The following is a 16,602-nucleotide window of genomic DNA, read 5'->3' as shown; positions in this document are numbered from 1 at the left end:
AAGTGCTTAGTCATGGCAGGTGACTGACTGTCAGAAGGTCAGAACAAATAAACGGAACATTAAACCTACTGTAGATTTTCATGAATCAAGAAAAAAAATGCAACTTCATCCCTCACAGTCACGTGTTACCGCTGAGCTCAGTGATTGGCAGATGTGTGCGGGGTGACGTTTAGCGTGTCACGAGATCTACCGAGGAGTATAAATACACAGAGCGAGCCGTCTGCCATTTCACACTAGGGAAGATACCTTAGAGGAGTTCTTGCTTCAACAGTGATTGAACGGAACCTCTGTCTTCGTCCCTCTTGCTATTTCAACCAGTCTACATTCCGGACGCGAAAAAACTCGTCTCTATTTGAACACTACTGAGGAAGTCGACGCATAGCTCTATTTTTGTACCGTTTTGTTAAGAAAAACCTCAAGAAAACGCCAGCCAAAATGGACTCCCAAGTGCGTCAGAACTACCACCGCGACTGCGAGGCTGCCATCAACCGGATGGTCAACATGGAGCTGTTTGCCTCCTACACCTACACTTCTATGGTGAGTAAAATAGCGTTTTAAATATTGTGTTAAATAGTGGTAATATATGCAGAATGCGTGCTTCCAATGTGTCATGTCTTGATAGTGTATCATTTACCCACATTGGCTGACTGAGGAACGCTTCGTGTAGTAACGAAAAGGAATAATATTAACTACAATTGCTAACTTTAAGTGTGTACATATTCCGTATTTTGTAATGCAGTCAATAGGAGTTAGTTACTTCACTTCTTGTTGTTTATCGTTGGTAGGCAGGTTGACACATAAGCAGTGTTTATATCCCACCCACTTTACTGAACAGAAAATGCTGTGTCATGCTTAGCCTGCATGTTTTTGTTTTTTTTTTAACCCTAAATGTCTCATAACTCAACACGTCTCAGTGTAAATCAACTAGACTACCCTAAGTCATGACTCATGTGTCTGACCACTGCCTGGCTGTATAACCACTGTTTGTCACAACGTGTTCTCATTTTTTGTGCCAAATAATGATGGGTGATGCCTCCCTAATAACAGTTTTTATCCTCCTGACCCCTCCTGTCCTCCAGGCCTTCTACTTCTCCCGAGATGATGTGGCCCTTCCAGGCTTCTCCCATTTCTTCAAGGAGAACAGCGATGAGGAGAGGGAGCATGCTGAGAAGCTGCTGTCTTTCCAAAACAAGAGAGGAGGACGCATCTTCTTCCAAGATATCAAGGTCCGTAGAGACCAGAGAACTGTGCCTGTGTGTCACCACACCCAGTGTGTCTAGTACTGATAAACTAGGATTAACGTGCAATGTTGGGACACTTGTTCACTCCCATTTGCCACCAGTTCTAAAGTTATGTAAGACTTAGAAGCTGTACTTATTATTGTACAGAATTGGTCCTAATGTTCTGTATTAAATATACTGACATATCTTGCACATCCAATGTTGGTGGCTGTTGATTTTTACTATTAATACATCTCATGTTTGCCTATTTAAGCCTGAACCAGGACTGAATTAAGTTATTTCCTCAGTAATAATTATCAAATACCAGAGCTAATCCTGAGGGTGATGGGTAGTAGCAGTGTAGACTCGGCTCATTGTTCCCTGTGTACACAAGGCTTAATGAAATGAGTGTTCAGTCTGCTATAATTGACTGTTCTTCCGTAGAAACCAGAGCGTGATGAGTGGGGGAGCGGGCTTGAGGCCATGCAGTGCGCCCTGAAGCTGGAGAAGAACGTCAACCAGGCTCTGCTGGACCTGCACAAACTGGCCTCAGAGCATGTCGACCCTCATGTAAGTTTTATGAAGTCTATTAATGCTCAGTTTTGAAAGGGGGGGGGGGGGGGGGGTCCAGTCTGTGAAAATGTCCTGAAATTGTTGGTAAACTGTCATTTTATCTGTACCAAACCAACAACTGTTCTCTCATCCTCTCCTCAGCTGTGTGACTTCCTGGAAAGCCACTACCTGAATGAGCAGGTGGAGGCCATCAAGAAGCTGGGTGACTACATCACCAACCTCAGCCGCATGGATGCCCAAAACAACAAGATGGCAGAGTACCTGTTCGACAAGCACACCCTGGGGGACAAGAGCTAAACACACAGGCTCAGCATTTTGAAGCCTGGAGTCAAAATCTTAATGACACACAGGCCTTAAACTAAACACACATTTCTGCTCCAGCTGTTCAATCACTGATGTAATCTGCTTTAACCTTAAAGTCAGGATAAGTTCTTGTATGTTCTGGTGGTGTCACCGTTCTTTTTAAATGTCATATGGAATAATGGATGCCTGCTTTTTGTGTGACATTTTTAATGACAATTGTGACTAAATGTTTCTGATGTGTTTCTAATCTCAATAAACCTTTTGCGCTGGACTCTGGTGTCTGTCTGTGTCTATCATCATATGCACCTAAAAGCTGTAGATAATTTTTACATACTGAGTCATGAATGCACCTAGATGGCTAGCTTTTCTAAAAGGGACACTGCCTTTGAATGGTGTAACATTTCAATTTATTCTAGAGTAGTCAGGTAATATATGGCACTCATATAGACAGTTATTTCAATACCCAATAAAAATGTTATTTATACGAAGTGAATACATCTCTTGTCCCTTCCAATTTCCTACTTGAGCAATTTCTGAATAAGACTGTTGCAACTGAGAAGTCATATGCCAAAACTGCCACACGGTGGCAACATTTCCTCTTATCTGTGTCTGGTTTTATCCAGGCTCTGCTCCTTGGAGACCTCTGGAGTAATGGTATCAGCAGGACAACTACTATTTTGTGTGTGTGTATTTGTTGTCATTGTTTAATCAGTGCATTAAACATTTCAATAAGATGCTGATGATTAAGAGCTTTAAAGGCTTGTTGTGGCATACATGGCTGTAGCCTATAGCTGATAGGAATATGTCAACCTTTGTTAGATTATGGTGTTAAATACGAAGATTTTAATGCGTGCAGTTTTTCTTCTGCTAAATTTAAACAAATTTAAAAAAAATTCATTTCTACCTGCACTGTTGATATTTACCTTGAAAGATCTATAGACACAGGATGAATAGCAGCAAATTCAATCTTTCATTAACCGAGTGCAGTATAAATCAATTTTATGCTATATTTGTATGCCCACACTAATGACAGACAATGCTGCCCAGGTCCGATGTCTCAGGGGTGATGACCTTTACCAAAATCAAACTTCCTGTGTGTGAGGGTAAAGGCCTCCTATGACTAACAGCTCTGGTTGGTTGGTTGCTGTCCAGGGTGCTGAAGCCTGCAGAGCAACTGAAGTGACCGCACTGAAACAGAGTCAATTTCCAAAACCAGCAAGTAAAATGAGCTGTCTGAAAATAAAGCCTTTGAAAGTTTGAACTGCTTGCTTACTTCTACTTGCTCCAATCAGAAATAGTTCTGAAATTCACAAGGTTTTTGACTCATGCTCTTTAGTTTGGTGTATTCATGGAGTATAAATGCTGTAATTTTAACCACTAATTTAATTTTGTAAATTTTGTACTAGAATGTAGCAGAAATTTCTCAATTGTCTTGACAGAAATATGATGATAAAAGATGATTTCAAGTCACAGTTAGATGAATTGGCTCTTACATATTGACTTTTTTTTTGCAGTGGAGGTGGACAGTAAGTAGTTGGCAGTGAGGGATATTGTGGAGATTAACACAGAAGGGGGAGGGGGAGAGAGAGAGACAGAGTTGTGCGCAACGACTTCTCTTCAGTCAGTGGTGGTGGATTTGACTGGAATACATTTGGATGCAAAATAATAATAAAAACCAGAGAAGCAAGAAGGACTGATACTAAAGAGGGTGAGTTATATGCTGCTTTCACTGTGCATCATAGTTTATTTTAAGAATTAGTTTCCCTTCACTAGTTATCAGAGCCAGACTGATGTCTTAAATTGATTATTTTCTTGGACAAACAATTAAAAACTTTAAGCTATCCCTTGTGCACATGACTGGAAACAGAAAAGCAGGCAAAGCATTGTATTTGATAAGCTGGAACCAGTAAATTTACTTGAAAATGACTTAAATGATTGATCATGAAAATTAAATGATTAATTTTCTGTAGATGCATTAATGACTAATTTCAGTTGCAGTTTATTTCTCTTACTCTGTCTTCCTCCACATACCTGTATACTACTCTGTTTCAACCGTGTGGTAAATCCCTTAAGAAGCAGCCATGGTCACAGGGAGCACAAGGTCAATGTTAATTCATTGGTGTTTCTATTCTTGTTTTTATGTTCAAATGCAACAACAGGCATTCTCCATCTTTGGATTAATGCATTTCACTGATAAAGTTCTTGTATGAGAGAAACCCTCAGATTTTACGCACGATGGGGGGTGTTTTCCAAAACTGGCAAAGATTAGTTTAAGTGGATTATAGGAGGCTAACGCACGTCTATTTGCAGTGTCTGTGCTCACGTGAAATCACCTGCTATACATCTCCACAACATCAATATTTACCTCTGCAGCCCATATGAAGTTTCTGACATTGTGCATTATAGACTCTAAATCCTGTCGCTGGATTTTGGGATAATGAGCAGGATGAGCTTGAATGGACACTGGATGGTTATTTGCATCTTGCCCATGCTGTAAATGCATGCTCTCTCTTTGGAGATTTTAGTGGGAAATCAGATAAAACCATGTTATATTTTAAGTTAATGCCCTTTATAAGTTAGAAAGATAGAAATTTCCAACCTTTTCTATGTAAAAATTGGTTTCTCTGCTTTTACCTGGCAAGTGGCAACATCACTGTGAGGACAGGACTCCAGGAAGTCACTGCTCTCAGCCAAGAAACTGTCTGGCACATAAAACCCTGCATAAAACAGTAAACTGTCATTTTTACACTGTTGTTCATCAAAACGTATATAACTGTGTTAATTAATCAGCTTTAGAGGCTGGTAGACAGTCCGGCTAGATGTTTCCCCCTGTTTTTAGTCTTTATGCTAAGCTAAGCTAACCGCCTGTTGGTGGTAGCTTCATATTCACATTTTATCTAATGTCTACCTTTTTCTTTAACCTAATATGATAAAGTAAAATAAGGTCAAAATGAACAAATGCTCTCTCCTGTCAATTTGTCTCTCAGGCCCTCTGCAAAGAAATGATAGCATCTTCAAAAGCATCATATTTGCTGCATCACACTGCTTCAGATATGATGGCTTTGCTTTTGATATTTCAAACAAATGCCAAAGTTAAACGTGCATGTAAATACCTACTAGTCAGGCAGAGCGTCAGAAGCCTAATGGAACCTCGGGTTCAGTTCAGAGCTTGTGAGCTTTTAGACTGACGAAATCCCACCGCCGGCTGTTCACCTCCAATCTGTCTGCAGGGAGATCAGAGCAGAGAGCCTTTAAATAAAACACAATGCACGACTGGGTTTAGATTTAGCCTTAACTACTGTGAAATGGCTATTTAAAATGTTAAGAGTAACATGTGGTCTCATTTATATTGATGCTACAATATAGACCTGCCTTGTTCATACATTTATCTTGTTCTGTTTAAATGTTCAGCAAACCAGAAAACAGTCTAATTGCGACTGAAAAATGAAGATGATCTTTTTTTGCCCACCAACAATCAAAAAAGACATTTCACATTACTATTATAGAAGACTGAGAAAACCTGCAAATATTCACATTTGAGAAGCTGGAACCACTGATTTTTTTTTTTTTTTTTTTTTGGCATTTTGCTTAAAAAAAATACTCTAATACAGTTGATTATCAAAATAGTTGCCAATCTATTTTCAGTTTTCAGTTGGCTAATCATTTAAGCTCTATGAAAATTAATTTACATTAAAAATGGGCAAAAAGGAATAATTTGTGAGGGATTTTAACATATATTTTGTTTAGGCACACACAGTATTAAAGAAAAAAGTTCCAGCTTTTCTAGTGCTGAACTATCATTTTAAAAATAGACCAGTAAATCTCATTTGTGCCTGATTAAGATTATAAATCTGTGAGAAATCTTGTATTTTACTCATAATTATGGTCACTGTAGCTTATTTCCCACTATTTGGTTTCTAGAGATAATGTGGGGCTCCTTCTTTATAAAAATAATGCTCCTAGAAAAACTACAATCAGCTGTCTTCAGAGTGTCATGGCTGTTAGTGGTCTGTTGCTCCTTTAGGAATGAGATTTTGGTTTTGCACTCTACAGTATACCAGTGATATACTAGATGAGAACTGAGAGATTTGATTGAAAGCCCTGAATTGTGCCTTTGAGCTTAAATTCTCCCGTCACTGTAGATTGTTCCCAAAAAGTTAAGCACACACACACACACACACACACACACACACACACACACACACACACACACACACACACACACACACACACACACACACACACACACACACACACACACTTTTCTTCAGCTTTAATCTGTAAAAGGCCACATGGTGAAAATGTTTAACCCCTGAAGTTTTAGTTTGATGTTAGTACATGAAATACAGCAGAACAGAACAACACAGAGCCTTTTCTGTCTTCCTTCATAGTCAACTCCTACAACTTTGACTTCTTCTCTCTTCTTACATTAAATCCTTGCAGCTCCAATTTTATTATCTTTGTTTTGTCCATTGAATCCCTATCAAGACTTTGCAGTTTTCTTTTCTATGATGTAATGATTGGTAGTTAATCATTTTAATCTCTGTTGCAAAACTTTTTCCCCCTTAGAGTAAGAAGTCAAATGAAATGAGGCTCATAAAGAACCTTCCTTCTCAGCTTTTTGTGCCATTACATGGCAGACGTTGGTGGTTCTTTGCCACACAATGACTCACATTTTATTGTTCATGATGTGAGTTTTGTTTAATATGTCAGACATTGTTCTTTCCCACAGTATGTTAATATAAAAGGCTGTTGTCTTATTTTGACAAACCATGTTACTGTTGACAAGACTATGTCTGTGGCATAGTTGTCAATCACTATATCTTTCCTTTTGCTTTATAGAACATCAAAATCCTCCTAATTTAGCTTTTAACCAGTTTCTGTTTGTGTTTGCGGAGCATCCTTTTTTACCACAAAGCAGCATCACCACATATTGCTCTGACTAAATACCTGTCTTCTAAGTTTTGGTTTCCCAAACTATGACCCAGGAGGCAAAATGGATCACTGATATACAGTATATACTGTATTTGTAGGGGAGTTTGGTGTGACCAATCTGCAATCTACGGACAGAGATATGTATTCCTGCATCAAACTGACCAGGTTTCTGATTCACTGATGTATGATTTTTGGCAGCAGTCCTGTCTAAATCTGCTGTGACCCAGATAACAACTTTGGTTATCCTCCTGGTTTTGAGTTTTTCTGAACTCGAAATAAAATATCATTATGCAACACAAGTCCTGGCAGAAACAGCAGAATGACACGGAAGTGCTTTTATCCAAAGTACTTACAGTACCATCAGGAGGCTTAGACTGATATTGGACATTCATTTGAGATCAAATATTAATCAGCCACTGTCATACACCTCTGATATGATTGAGGTTCCAACCTGTAATACATGCCATGAAATGTGCATTTCTTTGCAATTTTAATTTATTCAATTGTATTTATATTTTGTAAATAGAGTGTTTCTTCAAAAGTCTAGTGTATCTTGTGGTTCATGTGAGTTTTAGTGTTTAAGTGTTTTAGTTTTAGTGAGTTCTAAATACTGTTTCATTGGCTTTTCAACTTAGAAAAGTTCAATTCTGGGGGGACAACAGTAGATTCTGGTAATCATTGATCATTGGAAATGATCAGATTGAACAATATTTAACTCCTTATATGGAAATATTTGGAACTACAGAGAGTGGGACTTGCCAAAAAATGTGCAAATGCAATTTTTTCCTACAATATTGCATACAGACACATCTAATCTGTCACAAATCCTCCTGATATGGCACCAAATGTATGTAGATTGAATTAGTGAATTTCAGAGCAAATTCTTAAAAAACACAATTGTGAAGTGACAAAGGATTTGTCTTTCCCTGGTTGCTGTTTGTCACCAACTGAAGGCTGAAATTAAAATTGCATTTGCTCAATGCGTCATTGCTGAGGACAAGTTCAGCATGTTTATTCCTAGTGGGAATCAGAAAACTCACAACAGTAAGCCCTGCAATTCCATCTCTTTAACACGTTTTTCATTTTGAACATGAATGATGTCATTTAAGGCTTTTCATTCAGCTGGAATCTATCTATCTATCTATCTATCTATCTATCTATCTATCTATCTATCTATCTATCTATCTATCTATCTATCTATCTATCTATTCACAAACACAGACATACTGAGGTCCCCTCTCTAATCCTCTGCTTATGCAATCCAGTGGGATAAAAGGGTTAATGTAACACAACTCGCCATCTAAATCTGATCTCATTATGGAAATATGATGTGTACTGTATGTGTGTCTGTGTGTGCAGGAGTGTATGTGAGGAGGTGAGTCTCTATTTCAGATGTCATGCAGGAGGATTAATGACAGACAGAGGGAAACGACAGAGGGGAGGAGTGAAGGAGAGATGATGGTGGGATGGGTGGAGAAAGGGGAGGAGACCCAGAGAGGCAAACTGTCCTTAATTTGTTTAAGCCAAGGGATTTTTGGATTACCTTTGGCAATTAATCTTGTTACATCGCTGCACAATGACAGAGGGATGTCTATCATGGGTGGGGCCTGTATGTTTGTGTGTGTGTGTGTTTAAATGTCAGTGCACAACTGACTTACTCCTTACAGGATACACAAATCCTCAAGAGAAGGCCACAATTACCAGAAACTGACTTTTTTTCTTTTTAAATTCTTGCTAAACTCAGCTTTCTATTTGCACTTTATCCACCTTTTAAGCCTGTTTTATAACTTATCAAGGTACATTTACAGTATGCCTCATGAAACAGTGTCACACTAACATGAAAAAAGTAGTAATAATAATAAGATAATAATTTTCCTTATTATATCTACCTTTATTTATTAGGATAATGTATTTGCGGACAACCAATACATGTTAACCTGACTCTGTCCTCTAAGACAGCAATGTGTCATTTTTTCACTTGTTGTTTTTGTAGGGCTTAAATGAGATATAACATACAAATTATTCATAATTACCAGAGTGGTATCAATCTTCTCGTTCATCTCTTGCAAGAGAGCCAATACGCATATTTCCCAAAATATCTATTGTTGCTGTAATTGAGTGGCTTTTTGAATGTACTAATTTAGGTCATCAATTTTACAGTAATGTTGTAATTGTACCTGTTTTCCTGCAGTTCGAGAATAAATAAGGGTGAAAAGTATAACATTTCATCCAGAAATGTAAATGGAGTAAAATTGGATGTAATAGAACTACTTAAGTAAAGAATTAATACCTAAAAAGTGTACTGTACTTTGTATGTAGATGTTTTACTAAGGGATTGGGATTTGGAAGACATTTTGTTACTTAAACATTACATTGAATTATGAAACTCAGAATCATGTTTTTAAAATGTTCATAGTCATATTAAACATCCAGCTTTTGCATAAGTAGGCTAGAATATGCTACTAGTATAAGTATATATACTAGTATGTACTGTATTTAAGTATTATTCTAAAGGCACTTTTTCTATTTTATGCTACTTTATACTTCTATTCCACTACATCTCAGAGGGAAATAATGTGTTTTTACTCCTCCTGTGTTTATTTGAGAACAGCCAGTGACACATTTAAATGCTGCTTACACATTGAATATTTTTACATTATGGTATCGCCACTATTACTTAAAGCAGCTATAATCAATATTTTATGATAACAATGGGTCAAATGATTGAAGGTGTTGCTAATAGTGAGGCACCCATATAGATCAATCAGCTTTTCAGTTTTCCTTGGCACTACAGAGCATTTAAGTGTTTTTCAGGCACAAAACTGTGCTATATTTGTTCTTTCTCACTGCTCTAACACCACTGTTTCCAGCCACTGTTTTTTGTAGAAAGGCTAGCCACTGTACACTATCTAAAGTTAGCAACTAGCTGGTGAACATAGTGGTGCATTTAGCAGCTAAAGAGCCAGAAATTTCCCTTAGGGAGTGGAGACCAAAACAGAGCTAAAAGGAGAGTCAATATTGGACTTTGCCAAGTGGACAGACACTCAACTAAAAATGAATGCTAATATTGCTCTATATCTGTTGGATGTGTAAATAGGCAAGTGTATGCTAACAAGTTCAACATATCAATTAAAAAGGTAATAATTTAACAGTGTTGTGTTTACAGTTTGTTTCCGCTCCCCTCAAGTGGCCAAAAATCTGTTATTGCAGGTTTCAGTAAAGGATCTGAGAACTTCTTCCATTCATACCATGATCCCACTTTTTAAGCAAAACCTCTGTACCATTAAAGCACTTCTTTTTGATGAGGATAGTTTGTTACAGCTTGTGAGATGCTTCAAACTGAAGCGTGAATGGGATGATGAGAGGCAGGAGAGTGACACGAGTGAGAGAGGATTAAAGAGATTATAGCCAGGTGAAAGGTCACACAGGATGAAGTTTGAAAGAAGGATATATCTGAAGAAGAAAGAACCAGGGCGAAGAAATATTTTATAGAGTGAAAGAAACAGGGGTTCAGTCTTTATTGTCACACATTTTGATTTGATGTAAATATATTGTGAATGAGTGGATGAGGACAGAATGTTGACATTGTTGCAGTCTGCTCCTACAAAATAAATTAACCCTGTTGTGTTATACAGGAAATTGCAAAGCTTGCCTTGATAAAAGAAAGTGTTTTGTGGTGGTGTGTCTTCCAAACTAAGTTGCTGACTGTTTCTTGTCTACTACCCGTTGTTTTCACAGAGCAGCAATGCGATTGGTCAGCGTGGCAGGGGTGCGGCTCCGCAGGGCAGCCGAGGAGGAGGAGCGAGAGCCCCCACCTCCTCCACCCCCCTCGCACCACTCCAACCACCAGTTCGCCAACTTAAAGAACAAGTTCTTCAACGAGCTCACACACCTGCCAAGTGAGCACATGCACAGATGTACACACTCAACACACACATTAGTGTATGAAATATACACAAAACACACACATAAAGACAATGCAAACACACCTATGCACATATGCTGTTGATGCATGATGATGAGCTCCCTGGGCAAGGATGCCTCATTCAATCATATGATAATGGCCAACAAACCTGTGCATTCAAGGACACACAGATACACACCAAATCAGTTCAAATGATCTATGATCCATATGTTTATTTACATTGTCATATCATATCAACATCTAACAATCCTGTCATCTCATTTTCAGTTTTCATTTCTCATTTCATTTCTTTATTCTGTCCTTTATTCTCATTTCTTCATGTGACCTCTATACTCTGCTCTTCAAGATCATAAACTCAACAGTAAGTCCCATCTCTTGTAACATTCTATTTTTAAGGTTTAAACATTTTTGCTGCAACTTAACATATAAGAGCTCAGTGTTCTGCTGTTGGCCAAAAGCAAGGTTTAAATGCACCTGCAAAGTAGTTAAACAGAGGATGTTTTGATGAGGGTAGTATTAAGGCACAGTTCACCAGCTTAAACAATATTTGCCAAAATTATGGAAACCAATTTCCACCAAGAAAACAAAAAAACAAAAAACGGAAGCAAAGTTAGTATTTTTTGACCAGCAAAGTCAGAATTATGAGATAATAAGACAAAATCCTGTGGATAGTCTGCATCATTACCATTTTCAAAAGCATCCTCTGACATAGAACCACCTTACTGTACAGATAAAAACCTTGTACCCCCATGTCAAGGAACGTCTGAACCAAATTTATTCTGCTTTCATCGTCTTTCTTTCAAAAGTTGTTGAGATATTTTAGTCTGGACCAAAGTGTTGGACCAACATATAGCCATGCTGTTAGCGTGGCTGAAAAAACTTCAAACTGTAAACTTATTTACAAGCACTGGAATCACAATAGGCGGTACAAGATTTTTATGTCACACCAATCTTACACTCTTTAGAATGTGCTTCTCCAAGGAGCCTCAAAAATCTAGCTCACCTCAGTAGGAATAAAACTCCTCACCTGGGAAATTTCACCACTGTTTCCTACCAAAAAACACAGCACCAACCTGCGTTTCTCCTTTCTCTCACTTCTCTTTCCAGTGCCCATGTGGGCCGTGGGTGCCATTGTGGTTGTGGTCCTTGCCCTTGTTGCCTGCCTGGGATTCTGTATCTACAAGAAGTGCTTCAACAAGGGCAAGAAGCCTAAGAAGGCCCGTGAAAGGAAGGGAGGACGCGGGCGCAGGAAGAAGGATAAGGAAGGAGAGGACGGAGACGACAAGAAGGTAAGAGAAGATGGGGTCGAAGGCTTCTGTTGTGTATGTAGACAAATGTGGTTGCAGCAGTACTTTGTCTTTGTTTTCCGGTGAGGGTCCTTACTGGAAGGTCAGGTGTATCAGAGAAAGTAAATGGCTGTCTGCACCAACCAATAGACAACAACAGATGGAGTTAACAGCAACAAGAACTGCACTGTTTTGTATCTGATTGTAATCATTGCTTTACTGTCCACAGCTGTTTGGCTCTTATCCAGGTTGAGACTAGCAATGACTGAAATGACAGCTTAAACTGGGCACAGCATGGTAAACAAACTGAAAAAGAATGACAGAGTCAGAGCTGTTGCTTCCTTGTGATTGGACACAGGGTTTATGGCGACAAGCATCAACGTGTGATAAAAAAAATCATAAAATTAAGTTAAAACATTACTGGATAAAATTATTTTTATTCAGTCAGTTTGGACGGATTGGTATACTGATTGTAAAGTCTTGAAAGGGTGGCCATTATGAGGAAAACCGCAGTGGAACCTTAAAGGTACCCTGTGAAGTTTTCTTGTAAACAAACAAAAATTATGTTTACACTCAGTGTTACTCACCAAAACAGATTGTGTGTATCTAGAGGTCTCACAATGTCAACACAAGACAATTTAATTTTGAATTTCCTGAAACCTGCCTTGTTAACATCCATGTTTACTTGTGAAAAATCTTATTCTTCCCTGCCTTTTGTTGCTTCATTCCTTAGCACATTACTGCCACCTGTAGGTCAGTGGAATAACGTGAAGCCAATCACCAACCAACCAAAAACTACACATGGTAACTTTAAGACCCAAGTCTTCACAAAATATTGAAAACTTTTACACTATCTCATGTCATTGTCACTCCAGTCTTTAAATAGTAAAGGTTAAATCCTTTTGAACTGAATATTTTTGCCTTCTAGCAGGAATCACAGTGCTTTGCAAAGACCATCACAGGAGTATGAATAGTGTAATGGCAGAAAGAGGTGGAAAACAGAGGAATCAGATGGTCGAGCCACAGGTGTCAGATGGGGAATCTCTTTTATGACGCAACGGCTCACCAACAACGTAGGCAGAGAAAATTCCAACATTACAGAATGTGACATGCCTTTTTATACTGAAGACAGGCCGTGTGTGTGTAAGTGTTCGTGTTGTGTGACAAGTCTCATCCTGTTTGCCAGACTCTTTGGCAATCCCAAATTCTAAAGAAGAATGGTAGGACATTTCTCAATTTCACTTATCTTGGATTTTAACCAAATTTGAGTGGCCATCTCTGCACTATGTGTGTGTGTGGTATTCCGCCCCTTTCCCAATATCTCCAGATGTCTCCTGTATTGGTTTGGTGTTTGGCATCGGTACAGGTCACAGTGACCTGGCACTCATTCTAGGTCACAGTTATATGGCTCTCATCCCCCTGCAATACAAAATGTGGGACTTTAATAACATTGTCTGTTAACTGCCATCCACGCTGTGTGTCTTTCAGGAAGGAGAGGAAGGGAAGGAAGAGGAGGAAAAGGAGTTCTTCGGCAAACTAGAGTACTCGCTGGACTATAACTTCACTGATAACCAGGTACATACGCGTACACCTGCGCATAGTATTTTGCAAGCATAAACACCAATATCCCACCTCTCAAACATTAACATTAATGAGCGCAACAATAGAAGGACTTGCTCTCCTTCAGGATTTGGGACCCAAGATTGCTTCTGACACCACAATTCAGCTTATCTCCCTCTCTTCCCCTCTTACTCCAGCTGATAGTTGGCATCCTGCAGGCTCAGGACCTCCCAGCCATGGACATGGGCGGGACTTCAGATCCTTACGTCAAAGTCTACATGCTGCCGGACAAGAAGAAAAAGTTTGAGACCAAAGTCCAGCGCAAGAATCTCTGTCCCGTTTTCAATGAGACCTTCACCTTTAAGGTCTGTACATTGACCTTGGAAACCATGTCAGACATTAGATCAGATTTTCCCCAAAAGCACTTTAGAGTTCAACTTTTTTCAATCCTCTCTCTCTCTAGATACCCTACAATGAGCTGGGTGGTCAGACTCTGGTGCTGCAGGTTTTTGACTTTGACCGTTTCGGTAAACATGATGTCATCGGCGAGATCAAGATTGCCATGAACTCTATAGACCTTGGACAGCCGATACATGAATGGAAGGATCTGGTTGGAGGAGAGAAAGAGGAGGTACATGGTTTTTGATTACAATAATAACATTTAAAGCAACCGAAGCACAGTGCAATATGGCAGTGATTGTGTATATTTAATTAGCGTGCATGCATACATGTATACGTTTTGTCCCTGACAGCAAGAAAAGCTGGGTGATATCTGCATTTCTCTTCGTTACGTCCCCACGGCCGGCAAGCTAACGGTTAACGTCATGGAAGCCAAGAACCTGAAGAAGATGGACGTTGGAGGACTGTCAGGTGAGCACAAGACACACACATACACACACACACACACACACACACACACACACACACACACACACACATACATTTACCTGCATGTCTGTACTAAACACAGCATTGAGATTGGAATATCTCTGTCTCAGATCCCTTTGTTAAGGTGGTGCTGCAGCACAACGGGAAGCGACTGAAGAAGAAGAAGACGTCAGTCAAACAAAACACCCTGAATCCTTACTTCAATGAGAGCTTTAGCTTTGAGATCCCCTTCTCTCAGATCCAGGTTTGTAACTCACACGTCTACAGCAGGGGGTTGAAGTCTCTGAATTCTCTGATGCTCTTATCAGTAAACCATATGAACACAAAATAATATTTTCCTTGAGGTAGCTTCAAAGTTAGATAAAGTTAGTTAATGTTCTTCAGATATCTCTGCAGAACCTCAAAATTGTACTGAACGCTGATAAGACAAAATATGTCTTCCTGCCATCCATACACATAATGGTACTGAAATTAAATATAAATATCTTGGAATTTGGTTAGATTGCAGTGTTACTTTTTAAACCTCATGTGAAACAACTGGCACAGAATCTGAAGATGAATAAAGGAATAAAGCATGTTTTTCTCTTGAAGATCTGAAAAAAAAAATTATACAATTGACCATCATGTCAGTGCTTGACACTGTCTTGTACTGTTATGCTGCTCATTCCAGCATAGAACAACTCGGTGCAGTTTACTTGGTGTCGCTGTCAAGGGTTTAATGAGTTTTCCTTTTGGGTTCTTGCTTAAAATGACAAAGAAGTACTTCCAAAGCACACTTTAAGTCAGAAAAATGTAAAAAGCTTTAATGTTGCAGCTATTTATGTGTCTAGGTGGCTACCTAGAAGCTTTAACAAACTCCACAGTGTTTCGCCCATGTTTTAAAAGCAAATAAATCATAAACATCTTATCAGCGCCTTTATTTAAAGCCCCCCTTTGCTTGTTTTCAATTGTCTCTCTTATTATTACTTGATTTGGATGTGTGAGCTTCACTGTACAGAATGATGTATGTGCAGAGTTTGTTTTCACATTCATCAGCTGAGGGGGGAAAGTTTCTCTGTGCTCACCTTAAATCTCAGTTTAACCAAGTACCTTCGAGCATGATCTGTGACATCACAACTTGTTTGGAAGTCAATCCTGATCCAGTATTCAACTTACACAATTATGATGTGGAAACTTGATGCCTCCAGTGCACAAACACTGAGAATTTCCTGGAAAAACCAGATCTTGCACAAATTATTTATTATTTTTATGTCTTAAAACATTTCTGGAGGTGTTCTTTAAGCATCTGTAAATCTTGCAGCCCCCCCCCCCCCTCCCCATTTTGGAGTTGAATGCCTTGCAAGGTAGTTGCTGAAAGATGGGAGACCTTTTACTCTCCAGTTAAATGATTTGAACCAACAATCTTAAATTCAATAGCCTCAGAACTTCTGTAACAAAATGAAAAATTGTCTCCATTCATCTTCAACTGAATTCTTGCTTAAGTGCTTGTGCAGACAGAAAAACAGCACAAGGAATACATTTCACATATGCGTTGGTCTAACCACAAGTTCTCCTCCTCTGTTGTCTCCACACAGAAAATCCAGGTGCTGATCACTGTGTACGACTATGACAAGCTGGGCAGCAATGATGCCATTGGCAAGTGCTGGATCGGATATGGCGCCTCAGGTGTTGGGCTGCGCCACTGGTCAGACATGCTGGCCAATCCCAGGCGCCCAGTGGCCCAGTGGCACACGCTGTGCCCAGAGGAGGAGGTGGATGCTGCTCTGAAGGCCCCCATCCGCTAAAAACACACACGCACACACGTGCACACACACACACACACACACACACACACACACACACACACACACAACACACACACACATACATTTATCTGCATAGGAGGGGTTTTCTTTAATCTGAAACCAAACAA

General features: G+C 39.2%; 2 protein-coding genes across 2 annotated transcripts; both read left to right on the top strand.

Moving 5' to 3' along the window:
* Positions 1 to 221: 221 nt before the first annotated feature.
* On the top strand, positions 222 to 2,367 carry LOC121885036 (ferritin, liver middle subunit). The gene is made up of 4 exons (XM_042394219.1): positions 222 to 537; positions 1,080 to 1,226; positions 1,665 to 1,790; positions 1,935 to 2,367. The coding sequence occupies exons 1-4, from the start codon at positions 436 to 438 to the stop codon at positions 2,088 to 2,090; spliced, it is 531 nt and encodes a 176-aa protein (XP_042250153.1). The 5' UTR covers positions 222 to 435; the 3' UTR covers positions 2,091 to 2,367.
* Positions 2,368 to 10,776: 8,409 nt separating this feature from the next.
* On the top strand, positions 10,777 to 16,533 carry syt5a (synaptotagmin Va). The gene is made up of 9 exons (XM_042393112.1): positions 10,777 to 10,930; positions 11,303 to 11,317; positions 12,064 to 12,245; positions 13,731 to 13,817; positions 14,000 to 14,167; positions 14,266 to 14,433; positions 14,555 to 14,672; positions 14,801 to 14,934; positions 16,265 to 16,533. Exons 1-9 carry the CDS (start codon positions 10,777 to 10,779, stop codon positions 16,472 to 16,474), a joined length of 1,236 nt encoding a protein of 411 aa, XP_042249046.1. The 3' UTR covers positions 16,475 to 16,533.
* The last annotated feature ends 69 nt before the right edge of the window (positions 16,534 to 16,602 follow it).

The sequence above is a fragment of the Thunnus maccoyii genome, chromosome 18 (assembly GCF_910596095.1).
Source record: "Thunnus maccoyii chromosome 18, fThuMac1.1, whole genome shotgun sequence".
Taxonomy (NCBI): domain Eukaryota; kingdom Metazoa; phylum Chordata; class Actinopteri; order Scombriformes; family Scombridae; genus Thunnus; species Thunnus maccoyii.
This window is presented reverse-complemented; position numbering and strand designations above follow the sequence as displayed.